Source organism: Taeniopygia guttata, chromosome 4 (assembly GCF_048771995.1).
Source record: "Taeniopygia guttata chromosome 4, bTaeGut7.mat, whole genome shotgun sequence".
NCBI classification, from domain to species: Eukaryota; Metazoa; Chordata; class Aves; order Passeriformes; family Estrildidae; genus Taeniopygia; species Taeniopygia guttata.
This window is the reverse complement of record NC_133028.1, coordinates 44,641,799-44,654,816: the sequence shown is the minus strand read 5'-3', so window position 1 is coordinate 44,654,816 and position 13,018 is coordinate 44,641,799. Positions and strand designations below refer to the sequence as shown.

Below are 13,018 nucleotides of genomic sequence, written 5' to 3'. Positions count from 1 at the left end.
CAGGCTTGGTTCTAGGTCTGTTGCAACTGCACCACTGTGCAGGGAACATAGCTCCAGATATGATTTATAAAAAAATTACTTAGTCAAGTGAGGCTGTAGTCAGCCTAAAGCTCATTTACCTCAGGGCTGTTGGAGTAGTTGCATGTTTTCTTTAATGTAGAGAGAATTCTTCATTCTTATTATAATCTGTGACAGTGAGGCTTTTTTTCCTGGAATTCCTACTTTGACAAATTTCTTTGCAGATATCTATACATGGAAATTGTAGGTAAAAAATATATTAAAGTTTGAACTAGAAGAAATAATAACATAAAGTATTTAGAAGCAAAGCTTTGCTACTTTAGTATTTGGGATAAGGGCATTTAGAATTTTTGATTGGAAATATTTTTCCCTCTTCTTTCTAGAAATAAGATTGATCTACAGCCAGGTCAAAACGTACTGAAACTCATACAGGATTGTTTTGAAAGTAAGTTCTTATTTGGTGTTTGCTTGATTTGCTGATACAAGAAAAAAATTATTTTCTTCCTTGTGTTATTTAGTGGTAAGTACATAGAAATAAAAAATACGGATAAAATGGAAAAAAAATAATATTTCTCAGGGTTTTTAAGAACAGCCCCTTCTCAGCTTTTTAAAACTGTATCTTAGCTGTCTTATAATCGCTTTCTCAAGCAGCTGATTCCTTTCTTGTTTGGATTTACATGACCTTAGTGAGCCTTAGAACTTGTTAGAATAAATAAAACCTGGACAATTCCGAGATTCCCATATTTACTGTTTTTTTCTTCATAGATTGCAGCAGTGATCTTACAACAAACTCTCCAAATTGCTCAAGCTTTGTTTCGAAAACTGAGAAGAGGACTTCAAAATGGAGACAAAGTGTAAGCTCTGTCAGTGTCATAGTGTAGCACTGGATACAGGTTCATGTGGGTACAAGTTCAGTTCTGTAGCATTTAGTTCTCTATGAGCACCTGTAAAAGTATGTAGGCTATAATTTAATGATCTATAATAGTTGTTGAAAATGTGGATTTTTTTCTTAGCTTATTGTGCTCTAATAGTAAATATTCTATAAGTTATTATTTAGTAGCTTTTTTCCTTGAGTTTTTACTAATGAAAGCTTCTTCAGCTTTTTGTCCAGGATAGTTAAATTTCTCACGGTCTCTGGCTGAAGCATGCCTTGTTACTGGTGGTGGGTATGGCTGTCTTGGAACCCACTGGAGTTGGTTGTGGTCACTTTGCCAGATATATGGACACAGTTCTTAGCTATCAGATGGGCAGTAAAATTTAAAGGGGATTCATCTAGAAAAGCAGCTGGTTAAGTCCTGATAATTGTTGGTACAATAACTTCATATGTCTGTAACTTTGTTGATGAGTGGAAACAAGGTAAAGGCCTTGTTAATGTGCTGCCTGAGAGGATGATGCCAATAATCTAGACTGTATATTTAGTTTTAATATTTTGATTTTACTTTTTTCTTTTAAATAGGATAGTCCATTAATGGTAGGGTATAGAATGTGCAGCCTTATAATGGTGTTTGTTTAATTCAGTCTGATGTTAGAATATAATCTGAAATAAATTCTTGCTAAACCTCAGCCTATCTTAATAAACAGTAATTAAATAGTTTAATTCATTTTAATGACAGTAATAAGTAGTTTACCTCGAGATTAGCCAGATGTCTGGTTAAAGCTGCATATAGATCTTTACTGTACACACTGTTTTACCTGTTGCTTGAAATTTACAGTTACTTTTAGAAAGTTTTACACCATATAAAGTTGAAGTGTTTAAGTGAAATAGAACAGTGATTTGAATGAGTGTGAGTTAAGGGAAGAGTATGAATTATATTCATGTTCTATATAAATATATATTCTTGTTAAAATACTGTTGCTTTATAAAATATTTTGCTTCATCTCATTATTTGTTACCAACTATGACAGCCCAAGGCAGGGTCAGCTAGCTCTGTGAAAAGAGCCCGTACGTCTGCAGAACCCTCACCTGCATCGCCGCTAAAACCAGTCAGCAGCAGAGGTTGGTCACACTATTACTGAATTAAGGTTTTTAAAGTTACTAGTTCTTGGGATTTTGTTAGATTTTAAGTAAAAGAATGAAACCTGTTCTGTATATATGGCAGGACAGTCATGTGAATCGCACCTAAAGCCTACAACACCTGATGACGTAGCTACTTCTAAAAAGACAGAGTCTCCTGTGTCTGAAAGTGAAAAAAAAAATACTTTAAAAGACATTGAAGCATCGTGCCAGTGTCCGGCCGTGCCTTTGCACCCTGAGAATCATTGTGGGTCTGTTGGATCACCGTTTCCTCTGGAGGAAGTGAAAAGTTCTCCTGTAGTTAAGTAAGTAGAGCTGAATATGGTTGTGGTGTCCTATTACAGGTGTGCTCCCCACCTCAGGATAAATTGAATTTGGATTGTGAACTCATAAAAAATAATTCCAAGTTTTGTAGAAAGTTTCTTTAACTGGGTTTAGAAAGGGCAGATTTATTTTTTATTTAATATTCTGGTGATAAGTGCAGTACTCAGGTGAAGGAAGCCTGTCAAAATAAAATTAAACTCTTCTTTCCAGGAACGTGCACCAAAGTATCAGCTTCTCAGATTGTCTAGACTTCTTCAGTGAATCCTATTTACAGTGTTGACTTTAAAAGTTAACAAAAATTTGTTAAAGCAGAAATGAGCAGTCATTGTTCCTCTTGATCTGAACATACAAATGCTTTATTCAAAGTAAAATAGCTTCAGTTGTGATTATCATCTCCTTGTTGGAAGATTTGAAGCTGAACTGCAGCACTGGCCAATGTCCTAGCCACAGTTCTGCTTTCCTAGAGGACTGAATCTATGGGGTAGATCATAAAGATGGACTGACATTGATCCTATTAACCCCCATTGATGGAATGAGGTTGGAAAGACAGTGCACCTACAGTCTAGGAAACCTGACACTTTCTCAAGCCCATTCTCCTAAAACTAGGAATTTGTTTTGCTGAGCAGCCTTTACGTTGATCAAGAGTCACGTGCTGACTCCATGTTGCCTGTGGGATAGCACTACTGCTAACCTGTGTTGCAGCAAGTTTCCAAAGGGAAACTCGATCATAGGAAGTGAAAAGCTGTCAGCAGGAGCATCTGTCCATCCTCACAATACTTTGTTGTGCTCTCAGGATTTATGGCAGCATATTTGAATGCTGTTTCTCATTCGTAGATTGCATTTTGATAGCTGGAGTACACCAGTTGCAGCAAAGAGCCATGGAGAAGTTGAAAATTTGGAAGGACCTCAGCCTGGGAGAGATGAGCCGGTTGTTCCTGTGCAAGGAACAGAATGTGTTACTGCATCATCTGCTCGGACAGAGAAGACTTTCTCTTCAGCTGTCTTAGCAGCTGTAGCAACAAGAACACTTGGACGGAGGTTTGTATGGAGGCTTGATATGGAATGTATGATGGATGAACTTGATAGTAATTCTTCTGAGGAATGTTCTGTACTGTGTCTAGGTGTGGTGAGTTACCGCTAGATTTGGAAGACTGGAAGTCAATTTCCCCCCCCACCCTGAATGATATTAATTTTTTTCCCTCCATTCTTTAGATATTCGACCTTGATATCAGCACCATCACCTCATCCTGTGAAATACCAAGAAACAGATATAGAAAATGAATGTGAATTTTTAATTGATGAATCATGTGGCACATCTTTTACTTCTTGGATTTCAATACCCACTAAGAACAAAAAATCAAAAAATGATGGCTCTGCAACTCCAATTTCTAAACTTCAGCCTTCTGAAAAGGAGAAGACAAAGAATAAGAAAGCCAAGAAGAGAAAAGTAGAGGTTAAAGCACTTACTAAACATGAACAGGATCATCTGGATGTTGAAGCTTTTGACTTGAAAGAAATGTCAGCATCAGATTCAGTCTCTAATAGTGAAGAAAATGTCCTTGCATCTCAAAGCCTAAAGAGTACTCATATAGGTAAGTTATTTAACAGCTCTTCAGACTTTTCCTTACAGGTCACATTACTGGATTGTTTTCTGGTGGTTTATAAGAAAATTATGATAAAGTAGATGATAGATACCAATGGATTCCTTTTTTAGTCTTTCAGTTGAGAAGTTAGGTTTGTGTGAGACAGAGAGGCAGTGAGACAGTGTCTTCACTTTGTTTCCCTTCCCTGTTAAAACGTTAAAAATTAAATTAGCAATGTTGGCTTTTCGTATGAAGAGTCACAGAAGGTAGGTACCCAAGAAGCTTTTGTTCCTTTCACCATAGAAAGGCAGTTATGTGCTTTGGACAGAAAGGGGATTGAGTTTTAGGAATTATTTGTGAAGGGTTTTGTAGCACGAAACACTGAAAACTGGAAAGCAGACTGAATGTAACATTTTTGCCCCTTTTTTTTAATAGGAAATACTGAAATACACCAAAAGGTTTTTTGTAGACTATAGTTTAGTTAAAGCCTTCTTTTAGTCAGTGGGGATTAAACTGGTTTTGTGATACCTCTTTTTTTTTATTTTTTCTTCCCTATTTTGATTCTTTGGGGTTTTTTGTGCATTCAGATGTCAACATGTATCTTCAGGTTTAATGGAAAAAGGTATTAATGTCCAAATATTTTCTGTATTGACAGGAAAGACTAAAAAGGATGCATTTAGACAAGACTCTCCAAACCAGAAAAAGAACACATCCCGGAAACCAGGAGCTGAAGAACTTATGCTGTCATGGACTGGATTGGAAACAAAACCATCTGATGAAGAGCAGTGTAAAACAAGGATGCCAAGTGAGGATTTGCCTATGCCCTCATCTGGGCATGAGGAAGAGCAGACCGTGTCACTGAAAAAGTCTCTCAAGTCTTCCAAGAATCTGCAGTTGTCTTCTAAAGCTTCTCAGCAGTTAGTCAAGAAGACACAGACTGCTAAGCAGAAACTTCCAAAAGTCAAAGTAGCTAAGAGAGGGACAGTAAGTCCAAGGAAGAAGCTTAAAATATCTGTCCAGAAAAGTAGTAATAAAAAGCCTCAGTTGCAAAGAGAGGAGAGTTCTGACAGTGAACCTGAAGAAGAGCTTGAAAGAGAGCCTGTAGAACTGAATGAAGTGTGCACCACACCTTTGCATCAGAAATTAGAGACTCCAGTGATTCAGAAGTTGACTAAGTCTGAAAAGCCTAGAAATTTAATACACACATCAGAGTCACCTGGTGGTGCAAATAACAGAACTCCTCTAAAAGCACTCCAGGATCCCGTGGAGAGTGTGAAGAATCCTGGAAAGAAACGGTCTGCCAAGTCTTCAGGGAAGAAACCCAAAAAGATTCCATGTAGAATCAACAAAGCTCTTCGCTCAAGCCCTGAAGGCCCTGAGTCTCAAACAGATTCTGACAGCTCTTCTGTACAGGACACGGCAAGGAAAAAACAGAAATTACCAGATGTGAAAATAAAAAGTAACAAAAGAAAACATGACAGACAGCATGGACCACAGTAAGCTCTTTGTGTGATTCTTTACAAATATGGTGTATAACTTGGTAGATAATTAAATGCATCTTGTCGGCTTTTAAGCAGTGATGGCCCAGTTCAAGTATGTGGTAGTTGAGGTTGGTTGAGGAGTTAATAGAGAAACCAAGCAGTTTAATCAACATTATTTTCTCAAAGCTGGGTGCCATACTTAGTGTCTCCTACATGAGGAAACTTGTTATACTTAAAGTGTTCTTGTGAGACTTGCATAGCAGATCTAGTTTAACGCAACCTCACCACCCATGGAATAACTTCATCGTCAAGTTTGTTCCTTTTTAAAAATAAATTTAGAAAATAAAGCATTTAATTCTTCAGCTATATTTATTTTTGTTAGTCTAAAGACTAAGTTCAAGTGGTCTGAAACCTGGTTTATAATCATTGGTCTTTGCATTGCTTTTTAATTTTTTTAATGTTATTTCTATAGTTTTGTTTGGGACATAAAATTATTGACCTATAGGTTCCTTTTATTAAGTTAACATAACACCAATGTAACAAGAATATTTTTTTCTTTTCTAGGGATTCCTTTGTAGCTGGGAAGGTTGAGAAAAGGTAATTTCTTGAGTTGTCTGAAAAACGTTACTTTAATCCTACTTCTGCCCCGCAGAGACCCCTTGAGACTGGGCAGCTGATAACAGCTGCTGTGTTCTGCGCCCTGCTGGTGAAACACTGAGTAGAACAGGGTTGTGATTCTTGCTTGAGGGCTTTAAATACTGTGCTAATACAGTTAATAAAGTAATACAATTTTTCTTCCTATCATGAATAAGGGGTCATAACAAGCTTCTTGCCTTTGGGGATTTTTTTTTTTTCATTTGAGGCTTGCTTCCACATTAGTGTGTAATTTTTGAACAGAAAGACCAGTGCTCCTAGAGCTAATGACAGCTGCTCTAATAAAATTGATGTCAAGTAGGAAAGATAGAACTCCATCTACAATACAAACTCTTTGTGCATGTACATAGGCATGTATCTTCCCCTTTCATGAGATGGAAGCTTAATAACGAAGCAAACAGGAGTGGCAGTCTGTTAATTTATTGAATTCTTACGCAGTCATTATACTGAAAATGTTGGGGGCTTTATTTCTGAGGGCAATCTACTGCAGACTGACTTGGACAAATATGCAATGTAGATTTGCTAACCTGGGTAACTGAAATGCACCTTTTGGAGTTGAGGTGGATAACAGCTGAACTTCACTGGCACAGTAAAAGTGAAGCACAGCCTCAGATGGGGGAAGGAGGGTCAAGGGTACTGATTCTAAGGGTGTAGAAGTTCTGTTCCAAGTGGCTTGATTGCTAGAGAATATCTGAAGTTATGTATGTAAATTATTGCCATTTTATGGGGGAGATTTCGTGACCGACTACATATTATTTTACTGTCCTTTCCTTAGAGTGTGCAAAACAACTCTTTAAAGCACTTTTATAATTATGGTATATGGAAAATTGTAAGGTAATGCCACAGAGGCAGGGAGGTGGTCTGTTCTGGAATGGAGAAAAAATAAAAAGTTTAGGAAACCTCTTTAGAGAGGAGGTGTGAACACTAATTGCCTGATGACTGAGTAGGGGAGTAGTTAATGAACTTCTGGCCTGTGATTTCTAATTTGCTTCAGTTTCTAATTGTTATTGACTTATTTAAAAGCAAAATAGAACCCAGCCCATGTGATCTGAAAAAAAACTTAAATTCACTATTCTTGGTAGTGCTGTAATGTTCCTTTGACATGTTCAAGCAGGGGTATTTTTTTCCTTTGCAGTGGGCCTGTTCTAGAAGATGGCGATGAATTTGCTTGCAGCACTAAGCCTCCTGAGCAGGATGATATATCTTCCGGTAATGTTTGAACTTTGTATTTCCTTGCATTTTATGTGTAAGCTTCTTATAAACTATAACTGACAGTTCACTAATTTCAGGAGAATTGTATTCAGCTTGTTCAGAACAAGAAATGCAGATTTTATTTGCTGTGGTTAAATTTCTATCCAAGTGTGTGGTACAGCATGCCAGCTTTACATTGTTAGCTTTGGGAGAACACAGCCCTCCATGTTTTGGCATCATGCATAGCAGGATAAAGATATTCTTTCTAAAATACCTTAAATAAAATTTTCAGGCTCAGGTTGTACCAGTTTGTATTGCCATGTGATGGTCCTGTATGCAGTCACTTCAGGCAAACCTGAGCTAAATTACAGCATTGATGGAGTCATGGCCTGTTTCTCAAAGAATACTTTGGTTTTGTGGTTTTTTTTGGTTTTTTTTTTTTTTGGGGGGTGGGATGGGGTGGTGGTTTTTGTTTGGTTTGGTTTTTTGTTTGTGAGTTTTTTTAATTTTCTTTGTTGTGTTAGGGTTTTTTGTTAGTTGTTTGGTTTTGTGTTTGTTTTCTTTTTTTGTGTGGGGAGGGTTATTATAAGGGTTATTATTATTTGTTTGGTTTCAGTTTTAAATTTCACTGCACAAGTTCCACATGTTGTTTTAATGAACATGAGCCCTGGAGATACAAAGTCTTTTCCTTTGTGTTTCAGAACCAGATGGGAATGTTATTAGTCCATGTAATGCTTTTTTCAGATAACCTAGTTTTGTCTTCTGGTAAAAAATTTGTTCTGAAGTTAGGTTTCAGTGATATAAATTTGAATGACCTTGCACTTTGATCAATAAAATTATGTGTATAGTTTATAGTTTGTCAATGTTCACTTTATCAAGAGGGATAGGTCTGAGGAGTATTTACTTGAATGTATAGTTTTCAAGTAATTTTAAAGTTAATTCTGTTTAAAAATTAGATATTGTTTATCTACACTGGATTTCATATATGTTTATAGCAAAAGGTGTTGGTGGAAGCACTATCCTTGGGACTTCTGTTTGTGTTACTTTTGGTTGCTTCTAGTGTAGCATATTGAATAAAAGTCAGGAATAATAAATGCCTTTGGTGATGGGGATTTTGAATGTCTTTTCAGATAATTCTGAAGATTCAAATTACAAATTAAGACATCTGTTGTCAGATGAAATAGTAAAGCATAAAATAGGTAAGAGTATTTTAAAATATCATAATGTAAGTGTGTAAATGCAAATGCATTTTCAACTAGATGTAGTTGTTGCTGAAGGAGACACAGACAAACACCTATAAATTCACCTAGGATTCATCTGTTCATTAGTATTTACAGATAAAGTTTGTTATTTCTTCATGCCTTCAGCCCTTCTCTTAATTTGAAAGTTAATTTTTAAAACTTCTAGTGTTTCTCTTTTTTTATTGCTCTGTTCAACAATTATCTTTTTAACTGCCACACTTCTGTTTTTCATGGTCTTGTGTTAAGGAAACTTTCAGATCTGACCATCCAGGAGCCACTCTGTCAGTCATATTCCACCACAGACTTTAAGTCCTGGGACTGAGACCCCTTTACAGTGGGTGGCTCCAGTGCCCTGACAGGTGCCCCAATTGACTCTCTACACGGCCAGACAAGGTTTCCTTGCTGGCTTTACCATGAGTTTCTCATAGCAGTCTCAGACCTCTGGTTTCTTTAAATAATGTCATGGTGTAGCAACGGAATAACAGCTTAAACTGGAACAAAGGACTGTCTGGGCTTTTGTACCCTCACGTTCTGTGTGCTCGACAGTCCGGGGTCCTGCTGGTCCTTCCAGCTGAGTCCTCGGCTCCTGCTGTGTCCCTGAGTGTCTGGTCACCAGGCTGGGCCACAGGTCCCTGTGCCCGTTGTTGTTCAGCATCAGTTCATGACTTCATGCCTGAGGCTCCCATGCAGAGCTCAATCTCTGGCTGGCACTGCAGCTCCACACCCAGCAATGTGCACTGAATACATTCCTAAAAAACTGAGTCAGGAGAAACTCTTACTGTTCAGTGAGAACAGTAAGAGTTTGAATTGCTTCTATGCAGTAAAACTGAGGGTGCAAATAACCTGCCTTCTGTGGTGGTCTGAGTCTGCATAGGATGGAACAATGGGCGTGCAGTCAGTTGTAGTCCCATGCTTGTCTGTTTTACATTGTGGGTGTTTTTTATTGGCTTCATTGTTATTTTATGCACAACACTTTAGTTGTCTACCTTCAAAAACTGTTTCAGCAACTGTTTTGTATTTACTATTTTAACATTTAAATATTCTTGATTATTTTGCTTTGAGATTTTAAAGGGCTTTTACTCATCTTACAAACACTAAAATATCACATGGTATTCATATATGGCAGCTTACACAACTTGAAAGTTGAGACTGTGTGATTAGTACATCTGAAGGTAAATATCTGAGAAATCTTGAAAATGTGTGGAGTTTCTTTTCACAAAAGTGCTGCTCTTCTGGACCCTGGAAACAGGACTTCTGAATCTGGAATAGGAGGATGTACTTAGGCAGTTTCTATTACTATCCCCTTCCCGTAACTGAGGCAGTGCTTTTTCATGGTTGCTAATGAAACCCCCCAAATTCAGGCAGGATTCTTAAGTCTTTGTTGAGAACTCTGTCTTCACAGATGAAACATGTTTGCTGTCCTTCAGCTTGAGCTCCTAATGTCTGTGTATCAGTGGTTCACTAAGATATGTAGAATGAAATCCAATGTCAAGTCAAGGTGGTGATTGTTTAAGAAAAAGAAGGGTGAAATACTGATGTATGTAAAAGAAGGCATTTGGTAGTACTTGAATCCTATTTTCTTGTTATGATAGCAATGTGATAAAAATATCAACTGGGAAGGGCTGACCTGCTTGTGGTACAGCACAAGAGGAAGGAATACTTAATATTTTCTGTCTCTGAATTTTTCTTTCATACTTAATGTGAATGACTTCATCCTTCAAATCAGTTATGCCTTCCAATACACCCAATGTTCGTCGGACAAAAAGGATACGGCTGAGACCTCTGGAATATTGGAGAGGCGAGCGCATAAACTATACTATGAAGCCTTCAGGTATTAGTTCCAAAAAACCTATTTGCTTCCTTCTGATAAAGCAGAAAAATCTGAGTTGATCTTGTGCTGTGCAAGCCTTGAGATGCTTACTATTGGGTAACTGTTTTAAAAAGATTATTTGTGGTCTCCAGTTATTTAGTCATCCCTCCATGTAGTTTTCTTCCCTTCTGACACTCCTGTGTCAGCTGAAAATAATATCAGCAGAGCATTGTAAGTACTTTTGCCTTCACTGTTGAGGGAAGAACAGAACAGTTTATCTGTACTAGTGGGTTTTTTATGTTTCTCTGTATTAGTGGAATTTTTATGTCAGAGATTATGTATGATACTGGAAAAAGAGACAATCTACTGGATCATTTATTAGAGCATTTCTTTTTGTGTGAGGATTGTATCCAAGAGCAGATGCTGTTTATAGTCTCAGTGTTAAATACCTTAAGTGAGAAAATAGATCTTGTTCTCAGGAATTTTTTTACTGACAATTCAGCCTAGTTTAGTCCTTTCCTAATTAATTAGTTTACTCAAAAATAGTATTTTTTTGTGTCCTTAAAAGTGATATTTTGTCTTAAAAAATTATTTGCATGTTATGGCTATCTGAAATGTTCTTTGAAATTTGATCAAATAATTTTCAAAATGTCTCAAGTTGCATTGCACTCCAAAGTACTTAATGTCGAAAAGTTTTTTTTTCTGACTTTCTGAAGTGATCTGAAAAGTTCAGCATCAAGGAAGTCTATTCTGAATTTAAATGCTGATTGGTTGTGCAAGTTTGCATTCTTTTAGATTTACTATAAGTTAGTGTTTAACTTTCTTTTTGTTTCAGGAGGGCTTGTGATTAGTGGACTAGTGCATCCAGAAACAGAATCTCCCAGGAAGAGTAAAAAGAGGAAGGATTGTCCCAAGCATAAAACACATAAAACAAGTAGGAACAAAGATTTTTTTTTTCCTTTGGATACTTTAAAAAGTCTCTTTAATCAAATGCTCTACTGTTCTAAGATTTTTATCCCATAACACTCAATTCTCTCTGGGTGAAAATAATTTTATACCATAATTTATTAATATGATCTGATGAGGAAAAACCTGCTCTTACTGGATCTATAGCAATGCTGTACATTGTTGTAGTAAAATTGTTCACTTTTCAGCATAAGGAAGAAATGCTGGACATACCCAGAAGTGCTGTTGTGCCTTTAAAGCAGGGACTGAAGAGACTAAACTGTACTCATTTTGTTTTCAGATCATGGTGCTAGTGTGCATGGTTAAGGTATAAAAACTTGTAGCCGTTTTGCTGATGCCTGTAACACATCTAAAAATGCAGCAGAGAGTGTTAGTAAGGCTTCACGATGTTGTAGTTTAAATACCAAACCACAACACGGTAGGTGAAGAGAGACCTTTAAGAGCAGTGCATAAAATGGTTAAAAGTGGGCAATAAATCTGTGTTTAAGCAAACAGAGACTCTCTGGCTAGTATATAATAAATATGTAAGTAGTGTTCAGAAAAGAGAGTCAAAGTCCAAAAGCCAAATTATTTTTGCTGTGCTCTGTGGAAGATGTTTTAATGCTAAAGAGGTTTTCTTTACAGAGACTGTCTAGAGCTTTTGTTTGAAGCTGAAGCGTTTCTCTGTGAAGTTACAGAACTCTTAAAACAAATGCTAACAAACATGGAAAATGCCATATGGTTTTAGTACTAAACTAATCAGGACTGACATAATCATCAGAGAAATAAGGAAGAAAACAATCACAGTTGGTACCAATTTCTGATTTTACATGTGTTTAGTGTAAGTTTTATTCCTTACCTCAAAAAGAAAGTGGTAGAACTAAAGCAGATTTAGGGAAAGCTCATCAAAAACCTAGGACTTCTGTAGTGAATTTTCCGCAGCCCTGAAGAGAATACTATGGAGGCCTCTAAGGAAGAGGTCAAAAAACACCTCTGAAATCATGAGTGACATGGAGAAGGGAAATAGAAGTAAATGGTCTTGTTGGGGTTTTCTGCTTATTTTTTTTTAAACACAATAACTAGAAAGTGTAGAAGGAAGACAGTGAGAGCTGGGTTATTCAGCAAAATAAGGTGGCCACTCGCTGTGTGCTTCCTGCCCAGAATATTGTGCAAAAAAATACTTATGTCATTGCAAGGCAAGAACCAGATACATTAACAGGAGACTTAATGGGAGAGCTAATAGCTCTAAATAAAGTGTGGGAGCTCCAGGTTGGAAAGTATTCCATTGAATGTATTATATTGAGTATATTATTATGACATTTTGAGGAATGGAAGGAGTACCTGCTTTGGGCCACTGATAGGAGACAGGACCCTGGTATAGATCAATATTTGATCTAAGTACAGTTTATATTGTAATATAAATCACTTGCAGCCCATGAGAACCTGAGCTGGTAGTGACTGTTCATACTGTATCTTACAAGAACTATTGGTTGCTTCAAGTGCCTTTGAACTGTCTTCCAGAAGTGATTGATTTCATCTGTGGCAGACATTCATCCTCAGAGATAGTGTTTCACTCACATCCTTGAGTCTTAGTGATGCATGTAAGGCCTGTCAGCCAAGTAAAATTTCTAGCACAAATTCTTAAATGTTACTGATACAATAAAAATTCTGTTTTTATAGCTATAGAGTTGCACCTGTTGCTGCTTCTTTTTATAGAGAGATGGTTATGTTGGAACAAAGCTGTTCAAACAGAGTAA

General features: G+C 37.0%; 1 protein-coding gene across 5 annotated transcripts in view; it reads left to right on the top strand.

Moving 5' to 3' along the window:
- CENPC (centromere protein C) overlaps nt 1-13,018 on the top strand; it is a 28,232-nt gene that overhangs the window by 2,223 nt on the left and 12,991 nt on the right. For 2 of the 5 annotated variants that reach the window (XM_030271561.4, XM_030271562.4), the window contains exons 3-14: nt 402-463; nt 784-881; nt 1,924-2,014; nt 2,118-2,337; nt 3,191-3,394; nt 3,569-3,948; nt 4,595-5,435; nt 5,985-6,017; nt 7,210-7,283; nt 8,396-8,464; nt 10,233-10,337; nt 11,152-11,250. In XM_030271561.4, coding sequence (XP_030127421.4) covers nt 402-463; nt 784-881; nt 1,924-2,014; nt 2,118-2,337; nt 3,191-3,394; nt 3,569-3,948; nt 4,595-5,435; nt 5,985-6,017; nt 7,210-7,283; nt 8,396-8,464; nt 10,233-10,337; nt 11,152-11,250 — 2,276 coding nt within the window. Of the gene's footprint in view, nt 1-401; nt 464-783; nt 882-1,923; nt 2,015-2,089; nt 2,338-3,190; nt 3,395-3,568; nt 3,949-4,594; nt 5,436-5,984; nt 6,018-7,209; nt 7,284-8,395; nt 8,465-10,232; nt 10,338-11,151; nt 11,251-13,018 lie in introns of those variants that run through there. The other 3 variants (XM_012573455.5, XM_072928498.1, XM_030271563.4) reach the window with 2 other exon arrangements.